The 10,954-nt window shown below is 59.0% G+C and overlaps 1 protein-coding gene across 1 annotated transcript in view; it reads left to right on the top strand.

Annotated features, from left to right (window-relative positions):
- Positions 1-385: 385 nt before the first annotated feature.
- EAH_00006280 (hypothetical protein, conserved) overlaps positions 386-10,954 on the top strand; it is a gene marked incomplete at both ends in the record, with an annotated part of 35,619 nt that continues 25,050 nt past the window's right edge. Inside the window, 4 exons of the mRNA XM_013396206.1 lie at positions 386-4,051; positions 5,203-8,691; positions 8,892-8,978; positions 9,204-10,843. Coding sequence (XP_013251660.1) covers positions 386-4,051; positions 5,203-8,691; positions 8,892-8,978; positions 9,204-10,843 — 8,882 coding nt within the window. The remainder of the gene's footprint in view (positions 4,052-5,202; positions 8,692-8,891; positions 8,979-9,203; positions 10,844-10,954) is intronic.

Below are 10,954 nucleotides of genomic sequence, written 5' to 3'. Positions count from 1 at the left end.
GGAGAAGGAGCAGCTGCAGCAGCCGCAGCTGCAGCAGCAGCAGCAACAGCTGCCGCAGCAGCAGCAGCGCTGCCACACAGGACACCAATATACCTCTGCAGCGGGGAAAGCACTGTCTGTACACCTGGGGCTTCTTCTTTCTGTTGGAAGTCTCGTGGGGGCCCCCTTACCTCTCAGGGGGCCCCTGCATGCACGAAGCAGCGCTGCTGCTGCAGCTGTTCTATTGCTGCAGACAGCAGCAAACCCACCTCCTGCTGCGGTTGGCGTGTGCCCCGCCTGAGGACCCGTGCAGCAGCACCTTGTGCAGCAGCAACCGCAGCAGCAACAAAAGCAATCAGAAGCAACAGCAGCAGCAGCAGCAGCAGCAGCAAGTGCTGCACTAGCCATGCCGCCGTCGCACGCTTCTCCCCCCCAGGGGCCCCTCGCTGCTGATCCGCAGCAAACTGCAGCAGCACCAACGGGGAGATGGGCTCTTCAAGCCTTTGCTGCAGCATTTGAGCAGCAAGCAGCAGCAGCTGCTGCTGCTGATCCAGCTTCTGCTGCTGTTGGTTCTGCTGCTGACGTCGCTACGCAGGCCCGCGCTTTCCACGACGGGGCCCCTACCACACCCCACACCAGCAGCAGCAGCAGCAGCAGCAGCAGCAGCAGTTTGGGGTCTTGGTTGTCTTGTGCAGCACTTGCACTGCCGCCTCCTTGCTTCTCCAGTTGGCAGTGTATAGAAGACAGAGCGCCCGAGCGGGCTGATGAGTTGTGCTGCTTAGGGAGGAGAGAGGGTTTGCTGCTGATTGAGTCGCTAGGTATAGGTTTAATGCAGCGGCCTCTGGGGCTGCTGCCTCCTTGGTTTGCTGCGCTGCCGCGCCTGCTGCTGCAGCAGGAAGTCGCTCTTGTGCTCAGCGTACACTTCAGTAGGCCTGTGCTTGAGGGTTTAACAGAGGTGTTGCTGCAGCAGCAAGCGGCAAGAAGAGCGCTGCTACATAGAGGCAGCAACCCTTGGCTGCTGCAGCGTGCTGCTGCTGCTGCTGCTGCAGCAGCAGCTGCAGCAGCAACACCCCCAGCAACAACGCCGCCACCCGCAAATCCTGCGGCTGCTGCTGCCCCCGCAGCAGCAACATCACCAACAGGGGACCCTACAACAGCAGCAGCAGCAGGACCAGCAGCAGCAGCAGCACATGGAGAAGAAGGATCAGATAGTGCAGCAACGTCAACAGCAGGAGCGGCAACATCATCAACAGTAGCAGCACACCAGCAGCAGCAGCAGCTGCTGCTGCCCCCTAGAAGGGTTCATGGGAGCCTGTGGGGCCCTGACGCCCCTTATGAGGCTACTGACCCGTCGTATGAAGCAGCAGCAGCAGCAGCAGCAGGCGTTGCTGGTAGTGGTGCTGCTGCAGCAGGTGGGAAGGAAGCAACAGCAGCTGCTGCAGCTGCCATAGAACGGAGGGCTAGGCGTTTGCTGCAGCAGCTGCGCGTGCGCCCGCCGCTAAGCCTGGAGGCCCCCAGGGCCTACGGGGGCCCTTGGGGGGCCCCTGCTGCTGCTGCTGCAGCGCAGCAGGAAGCACTCGATCTGATGGAGATGCTGTGGAAGAATATGCAGCAACGGGGAGGTGCAGCACCAGCAGCAGCAATGGCAGCAGCACGCGTTGCAGTTAGCGAAGCAGCAGTAAGTGCTGCACTCCGGTATGGGTCCTTGCGAGAGTTGCTGTTGCTGCTGCTGCTGTGTCTTGCTGCAGTGCAGCAGCAGCAGCAACAACAGCAACAGCTCGACGACACGGCAGGGGAGAGTCCTGCCGAGTCGCCACCTTCAGTAGAAACAGCCGCAACTGCAGCCGCAGCAGCAGCACCAGCACCAGCAGGCGCAGCAGCAGCACCAGCAGCAGCAGCAGCAGAAGCCGCAGCGCAGGAAGACGATGTCTCAACTGTTGCTGCTGAGGGAGCAGCCTGGGGTGATGCTGCTCTAGAAGAACTGCAGATGCTGTCGCTGCTGCAGGAGTTTTCGTGGTCTCTTCGGGTTAATGAGGAAAACGCAGCAGCAGCTGCTGCTGCCGCAGCAGCAGCAGGTGCAGCAGCAAGGGGCCGCGCCTATCTCGTTGTTACTGCCAATCCCCGCGTGGTGACGTGGCGGCCCCACAGCCCCGATCGTGAAGGGCTGGAAGGTGTAGATCAGCAGCAGCAGCAAGCTGCAGCAGCAGCAGCGGCAGCAGCAGCGCCGGGCGCCGCGTCCGTTGCTGCTGCTGTTGCTGCTGCTGCGGGTGAACCTGCAGCAGCAGCACACGAAGGTGTTGCAGTTCTTGGCCGTGGCAGCGACTCGGGGGCCTCTTCAACAGAGGAGGAAGGAGAGATGTTTCCTGAGGTGTCTAGACAGCCGATGAGTGCTGCAGCAACAGCAGCAGCAGCTGCAGCAGCAGAAGCAGCAGGAGCAGGGGAGCCGGAAGATGAAGGGGAGCCTGTGATGCTTTTGTCTCCCTTCCCTGGTTCTATGCACTCTGTGCGCTCTTTGCAGCAGCAGCAGCAGCAACTGCAGGCGCAGCAGCAGCAGCAACAGCTGCAGCAGCAGCAGCTGGAGCAGCAGCAAGACACCTATATCATACCTGCATGGACAGGCCTTAAAGCTGCTGTCGTCCCTCCAGGTGCTGTTTGCTGCGTGCGGCTGCTGCAGGAGCCGCAGCAGACACGTCTTATATACATGGCAATGCCTCGGGGGAGTGATTGCGAGTGTATAGACAGCTCAGCTCCTCCAGAAGAACGCCGGAGACACTGCAGCAGCAGCAGCAGCAGCAGCAACAGCAACAGCAGCGGTAGAGTGCAGGCGGCTCTATGGATGCCTGATGGCCGTGGATGGAGGCCCCCAATGTCTCTTCAAGATGAAGTGCTGATGCTGACAGCAGAGGAGACACTGTCTTCTACATACGTGCTGCTGCAGCAGGGGCCTCGCCCGCTGCAGCGGCTGCAGGATCTGCTGCCTCCGCTGGTCCCTGCTGCTGCTGCTGGTGCTGCTGTTGCTGCAGCGGACGCTACGCACTGCAGCATCCACCAGCAGCAAAGCGGCCACCAAAGCCACAGCAGCCCGCATGCTGCAGCGGCTGCTGCTGCTGCTGCTGCCGCTGCTGCTGCCGTGCAGCTGGCTCCCAATGCCGCGGAAGGTGCAGCAGCGAGAAGTGCTGCTGCGGTTGCTGCCAGCAGCAGCAGCAGCGCTGCAGAAGCAGCAGACGCTGGAGATGCTGCAGCAGGAAGTGCCTGGGAAGGGGGGGAAGGAGCATCGTCCGCAAGCAGCAGCAGCAGCAACGGCACCAGCAGCAGCAGCGTGCGTGACGAGTGGTTTGCTGCAGCAGAGACACGAGAGTGGGTGCGGGAAGGAGTGCATGTCTGCCAGCTGCGGCTATCGGAGACACTTACTGCAGCAGCAAAAGTAGAGGGGACAGACCCCCCACCGCATCCGCTGCATGCATTTCAATTAGGGGTGTCTCTTTGTGACGCACAGGGATTTCTCTATGCCTTTGAAGGGCCCCCAACAGCAGCAGCAGCAGGAGCAGCAAACCAGCAGCAGCAGCAGCAGCAGATCTTGCGTCGTTGCGGCAGGCTTGAAGGGCCTCTTGTGGGGAGGCCTGGCTGCTGCGCTCTCAGCAGCAACGGAGACACTTGGTCGGGTCTCTTCCTTCACGGCCACCAACCTGCTGCTGCTGCTGCTGTTGCGGGCGACGTAACCAGCTGCAGCAGCAGCAGCAGCAGCAGCCCGGAGCGTACTCGACTGGTATCCGAAGAGGAGGGGTCATTCCCTTGTTGTAGCGAAGCAGCTGCTGCAGGCGAAGCAGCAGCAGCAGCAGAAGCAGGTGGAGGAGAAGGAGGAGGAGTTGCAGGCTCAGGCTCAGGAGCAGGAGCAGCAGCAGCAGCAGCAAGGAGCCGGTGGCGCTGCTGCAGCGGAGGAGACAAAACAGTGCTGCGCCTTGAACAAGCATTAGCATGTGGAGAGATTGAAGGGGGAAGACGCACCTGGAGATTTACTTTGCTGCTGGATGCAGACAAAGGGACCCTTGTTGTCTTTGTGGGGGGCAGACGAGTGAGGAGACACCTGAAGAGACACCTGAGCAGACACCTGAAAAGATAACTGAGGAGACACCTGAAGAGACACTGGAGGAGACACCTGAGGAGACACCTGATGAGATAATTGAGGAGACACCTAAGGAGACACCTGAGGAGACACCTAAAGAGACACCTGAATAGATTACTGAGGAGACACCTGAGGATACACCTGAATAGATAACCCAGGAGACACTTGAATAGAGAACTGAGGAGACACCTGAAGAGACACCTGAGGAGATACCTGTGGATACACCTGAGAAGACACCTGAGGATACACCTGGAGAGACACCTGAGGAGATACCTGAGGAGACACCTGATGATACACCTGAATAGATACTGAGGCACATGAAGAGACACCCTAGCGACACCTGAAGAGACACCTGAAGGGACACCTGGAGAGGCACCTGAGGAGACACCTGAAGTGACGCCAAAAGAGACACCCGAATAGACACCTGAGGAGACACCTGAATAGACACCTGAGAAGACACCTGAATAGACACTTGAGGATACACCTGAGGAGACACCTGAATAGACACCTGAGGAGACACCTGAAGAGACACCTGAGTAGACTCTTGCGACACCGGAGATAGCAACACCTTTTAAATGCAAACAGAGCAAATGAAGGGGAGACAGACGAAGGGAGAAGAGAGACAGAGATAGACACGCAAACGGGAGACGCAAATAAATAATATTTTTATTGTGGACGATAGAGACAGCGAGAAGGCGACGGAGACAGAGAAAGATAGAGAGACAGAGACAGATAGAGAGACGGAGACAGATGAAGAGACAGAAACAGATAAAGACAAATAAAGAGACAGAGATATATAAAGGAACAGAGGCAGAGAGAAACAACTAGCGAGACCGACAGAGACAGATAGAGAGACAGAGACAGCCGAAGAGACAGAAACAGATACAGAGACAAAGAGATAGAGACAGACAGACTGCAAAGAGACAGAGACAACCAAGAGCACTCGAAGAGAGTCAGAAACAAAGCAGAGACAGGGATAAAGCAAGAGACAAACGAAGAGACAGTAACAAAGATAAACATATACGCATATTCATGCATGCATGCATAACATTTTTTCTATATTGTTTGTTTGTTTGTTTGTTTGTTTATGCTTGCTGCAGGTTCACACCTGGCAGTGCCTGCCGCTGCTGGGGGGCCCTTTGCTGCTGGGTTTGCTGCAGAAGGAGACAGTTGGGTATCGCTTTTGTGTCTCCTTGTCTTCTCCTGCTCAGTCTGCTGCTCTTGTCTTTCTGCCTTCATTAGGTGGGAGAGAGTTGAGGCAGCTGGTGCGGCAGCAGCTGCAGCACCGCAGCACAGAGTTTCTCTTAGTTCGTAATGCAGCAGCAGAACCAGCAGCACTTCTTGCTGTTGTTGCTGCTGCGCTGCTGCGTCTAGCCGAGGCTGCGCGCGCCACACTGCAGCAGCGGGAGGCTGCAGACTCCTTCCAGCAGCAGCACCAGCAGCAGCAGCAGCAGCAGCAGAGGAGACGCAGCGATACAAGAGACACAGGAGACAACTCTGATACATTCCCCTTTGCTTCCAAGCCAGACAGTGCTGCTCTCTGGCTTGTTCACTCTGCAATCGTCGTTTGCCTTCGTACGCTGCAGCAGCAGCAGCATATACGTTGGCTCCAGCAGCAGGAGCAGCGGCAGCAGCAGCAGCAGGGACAGGAACAGGAGCAGCAGCAGGAGCAGCAAGACATGGAGCCACCCACGGGGGACACACGGTCTCCGCCTTGTTCTGCTGCAGCAGCAAATAGAAAAGCTTGTGCTGCTGCTGCAGCAACTGAAAGTTGCTTGCTGTCAGCTACAGTATCTTTGCTGCGTCTGTGGTCGTTGTTGCTGCCTTGTTGCGCAGCAGCAGCAGCGCAGCGTGTGCCGGGTAGCAGCTCTCGGGGCCCGTACACTGCGGCAGCAGCAGCAGCAGCAGCATCACTTGACAGCAGGGTTTGTCTCCTTGACGAATCGGTGTCTCCTCGCCTTATCCTTGCAGAAGCAGAGACAGCTGCGCCGCTGCTGTCTCCTGTCCCTGCCTTTGCTGAGTGTCTCGCTCACGGCAGCTTGGGGAGTGCAGCCCTCTGCTGCAGCCACAGCAGCAGCAGCAGCACCTGCTGCTGCTGGACCAGCAACACCTGCAGCAGTAGCAGCAGCAGCAACAACAGTTGCTGCTGCTGCGGGTGTTCGTCTGGGCTGCTGCTGCAGCCCCGCCAACCAACAGCAAGCCACTGGATGTCGCTGTTGAAAGCAGCAGCAATTGATGCTGCATGCGGCACCCGAGTTGAGTGTTTGAGGCTGCTGGGGACAGCAGGTTTGCTGCCGTTCGCTGGCGGCTCTGTGGCAGGAGCAGCTCAAGCAGCAGCAGCAGCAGCAGCTGCAGCAGCGGCTGCTGCTGTTGGCGCCCCTCCTGCTGCTGCTGCTGCTGCTGCTGCTATTGGAGGAAGGGCAGATGGCCGGACTGGCATGCTGCTGCTGCAGCGCCAAAGTGATATGGACAGCTTCCCCACCTTCTCCGGTGCTACGCGTGCTGCAGCAGAGGCCTTTGTAGAAACTTTGCCTCTAATTCTGCGGTGTCTAGACACCTTGGGCTGGCTTGTAGCAGGGCCTCAAGCTGCAGCGGCCCTCGGCATGCATCTGCCGCAGCAGCAACAGCAGCAGCAGCAACAGCAGCAGCAGGAAGCATTTTCTCACGCTGAAGCAGCTGCACTCGCTGGCGTCGCCTCAAAGGCGCTGCATGCACTGTCGAGTTGTGATGCTGCTGCTGTTGCTGCAGCACACTGCCCAGCGCCGCTACTGCTGCAGCTGCAGCAATCACTGCTGCGGATTGGCAGGCTTCCGGCTGCAGTGTCCCTTCGGAGAACCTTCCCAACCAGCAGCAGCAGCAGCAGCAGCAGCAGCAGGTCTTGTGTGAGGGGGGAGGTGCAGCAGCAGAAACAGCAGCAGCAGCAGCAGAAGCATGCAGAGGCTGCTGCTGTTGATGCCTCTACATCGCATCTCTCCTGCTTGGCGCTGAGGGCCTTGCGGCGGCTGCTGCTGCAGCAGTTTGCGGGAGTAAGGAGAGGGCTGCTGCATGCAGTGGAGGAGACAATCCTGGTGTGTCGGTGGCGCGGTGTACATACAGCGAACAGCCGCGAGCAGCAGCAGCAGCAGCAACGGAGACGGAGGAGCAGCAGCAAAGCTGTAGCAGCAGCCCCGCTCGCACAGCCAGGGTCGGCGGCAGCAGCAGCCGCACAGGGAGTTGCAGCAGCAGCAGCAGCAGCAACAGAAGCAAGGCCGTTCGAGCCCTCCTTTGTTGTCTCCTCAGATGGCAGCAGCGACGAAGGCCGGACGTCGCAGCCAAACGCCCCGATTCAGAGCGCAGCAGCAACAGCAACAGCAGCAGCAGCAGCAGCAGGAGTAGAAGCATCGGCAGCAGCAGCACCAGGTCCACAGGAAGCGTCTGCATCAACTCCAGCACTAGGAGCTCATACGGGGACATTGGTGCCGGAAGTACGCATAGAGCAGGAGCAGCAGCAGCAGCAGCAGCAGGCAGCAACCTCGCCTCCAGCAGCGGACAGCAGCAGCGTGGCAGGGAGCGTCTCCAGCTTGTCCCCCACAGAGAGCAGCCTCACAATGAAAGTGCGGGACAGGCTGCATTTGCTGGCTCAGTCAATCACATCTATTTTTGCTGCGCTGCAGTGCAGCAGCAGCAGCAGCAGCAACGGCAGCAGCAGCAGCTGCAGCAGCAACGAGATGTTCCGCGTGCCTCCAGATGGGCAGGTGCAGCAGGTGGTTTCTGTCGTGCTGCTGCAGCTGCTGCTGCTGCTGCGGTTCAGGCGGCATTCTCTTGTTGATGCGCTGCAGCTGCTGCTGAAGCGGGCCCCCCCATTGGGATCGTGTGGGGTGCCTCGCCCTGAGTCTCCTCCCGTCAGGGTTGCTTTGCTGCTGCAGGAAGTAGATGCCTTCTTCCTGCGCGTGCTGCCTCAGCTTATGCTGCTGCAAGGAGATCTGGCAGCAGCAGCAGCAAGAGCAGACAGTGCTGCTGCAGCAGGTGTTGCTGCACTCACCAACTCGGGCAAACATGCGCACGCCCGCATGGAGCTCTCCAACAGCAGCAGCAGCAGCAGCAACAGCAGCAACAACAACAACAGCAGCAGCAGCAGTGCAGCAGTTGGCGAGAGCAGCTGGGACGAGGGCTACACTCGCGAGTTCCGCGAGGATGCTGCAGTGTATATACTGGAGACACCCCATCCAACTGTCTCCTTTGAGCCTCAGCGCTTTGTGCTAGATTTCACAACAAAGTGGGGGGCAACTGAGTTGCTGCAGGCCCCAGCAGCAGCAGCAGCAGCAGCAGCAGCAGGCAGCGGTGCTGCATCTCAAGGTCGAAGCCGCCGTGGGACTGGGGGGAGCAGCGAGGTGGGGGGAGGCCCAGCAGCAGCAGCAACAACAACAAGCAGCAGCAGCAGCGCAGCAAGCTCGCTGCTGTCCTCCTCACGTCAGAGACCCTCTGCTGCACCTGCTGCAGCATGGCTGCCTACTGAGGGGGGGGCTCCCCCGCCTGTCGCGCGCCGCCTCCGTGTGCAGATCGACCCGAGGAGTTTTGCTGCAGCACAAAAGGGAGAAGTTATCATCAAGGTTAGGGAAACTGCTGCTGCTGCTGCTGCTGCTGCTGCTGCTGTTCTTGGGTGCTGTAGGTATGGGGGGTTTGCTGCAGCGGGTTGGCGTCAGCCAACCGGCAGCAGCCTTAGTTGCGCTGGAGCTTATGTTAGTCTCTGCGCTGCTACACCTGTTGCTGCTGCTATTGCTGCTGCTGCTGCTGTCGTTTCCTGCTGCAGGTGCTAACAGCACAGGGCCCCAAGACTCACCGAGTGCGCGAGGGTACACCGACACGGTTGCGCTTTAAAGATGTTAGAAAGCTAGAGGTGAGGAGTGCTATCTTGCTGCTGCTGCTGCTGCTTGTGGAGATCGGCAGGACCGTGTTGCGAGTTGCTGCAGCTTGCTGTCTTGCCCTGCTCGGAATGGCTTTGCTGCTGTTTCTGCTGCTGCTGCTGCTGCTGCTGCGTGACGGTTCAATTCCTTGTTCGTTAACATGAATATGCATTGAGGTGCTCCTGCTTCTGCTGCTGCTGCTGCTGCTGCTGCTTCAGATGTATGTGAGCCTTTGTGCTAAAGGAGGAGACTGGGGACTGCGTATGGTGGTGGAGGCCACGCGTCGGCGTCTTTCATTTGCTGCTGGAGGGCCTAGCCAGCTGCGTTTGCTTGCAGCAGATGCTGTCTCTTCTTTGCTGCTGCACTTGTCTGATGATATAAGCCCCTTAAGATCTTGGGTAGGCCGAGGGGGCAGCACAAGAGATACAGAGTCGCTGCAGCAGCTAGGGGGAGTAGAGTTTTTTGCTGCATGCAGAGCTGTTAGTGCTTTGCTGCGGACGGGGCTGGCTCGCCTGCAGCCCCCGGAGCTCTGGTGCTGCTCCACAGCAGAAACCCCTTACTTCGCCACAACAACTGCTGCAGCAGCAACATCTGCAACAGCAGCAGCAGCAGGAAGCACCCCACCCGTCGCTCGCCCCACGCCGTGCGTCTCCATTCCCTGGTCAGCCAGTCGAGCCGCCTTGGCTGCAGCAGATGCACAGCTGCTGTTGCAGCAGCAGCAGCAGGAGCAGCAGCAGGTGCAAGTCAGTGGGGTATGGTGCGATGCTGCTGCAGCTGGTGCAGCAGCAGGAGCAGCTGCTACTGCTGCTGGCGGGTGGGTGTGGGGCGAGGAGAGCGCAGGGTCTCTTCTTGCTGAGTTTATTTGCCTAGGCAGCATACGCATGCGTCAGGTAGAAGCGATTCTATCTGAGCCGCTGCCGCAGCAACTCAAGCAGCAGCTTCCTGCTTTGCTGCCTGGGTCTTTCTTACGCATGCAGTGGCTGGAGCGCGCTGTCTTTGCTGCGCATTTGTGGGCGGTCCCTTGTCTTTATGCTGTCTTCCAGAGCCTCCTCTGCTCCCTAGAACAGCAGCAACAGCAGCAGCAGCAGCAGCAGCAGCAGCGGAGGCGGCCGCGTTCGCTGCTGCTGGCTGCGCTGTGGCATCATGCGACACAGCAGGCGCGGCTGCACTTGCATGCAAAGGCGCAGCAAACTGCAAACATATCTGGAGATAACTCTACCCGAAAAAACCCTCAACTATACTTCAGTGCAGGGAAGGCTGTAGAAGCTGCTACTATTGCTGTCCGAGCAATTGAGCTGCAGCGGCTGCCTTGCGATCCTGTGGAGGGCTTTGTTGCTGCTGTTGCTGCAGCAGAAGACGCAGCACTCAACAGCAACAACAACACCAGCAGTAGCAGCAGCAAAGGGAACCACCTGACCCTGCGCCAGATATACTCAGGCCTTGTTGAACGCCTTAAAAGGCATGCACCGCTGCATGCAGCGCTGCGGCTGCTGCTGGGAGACGTCGATCCCGCCTCCCTCCGCACTGTATTGGAGTTGCTGCAGGGCTTGGGCTTGAGGGTGGGGGTAGCAGCAAGGGGTCTCGCCGTGCTGCTGCAGCAGCTGCAGCAGCAGCAAGTGCAGCAGCAGCGGATGGTGGCGCCGGATGGACACACCACCAGCATCGCCGCCGCTGCCGCTAGCAGCAGCAGCAACAGCATCAGCAGCATCAGCAGCAGCAGCAGCTCGCAGTTAACTTGTCTTGCTGTTGATTCTGTGTGGCGGCTGCTGCGGCATCTACAGAGCGTCTCCATGATCTTCCTGGGGCCTCCCGGTGCTGCTGCAATCCCCGCTCCCTTTGCTGCAGCAGAACTTCATAGGTAAACTCTGCTGCTGCTATTGCTGCTGCCGCTGCTGCTGGGGAGCCACACCAAGCGAGTCTTTGTGCCGGGTGTTGCAGCTGCTGCTGTTCCTGCTGCTGTTGCTGCTTC

This window comes from Eimeria acervulina, genomic scaffold, assembly GCF_000499425.1.
Source record: "Eimeria acervulina Houghton genomic scaffold, Eah_scaff27, whole genome shotgun sequence".
Lineage (NCBI taxonomy): Eukaryota > Apicomplexa > Conoidasida > Eucoccidiorida > Eimeriidae > Eimeria > Eimeria acervulina.
The sequence above is the reverse complement of the archived record's forward strand: the minus strand, read 5'-3'. Positions and strand labels throughout refer to the sequence as shown.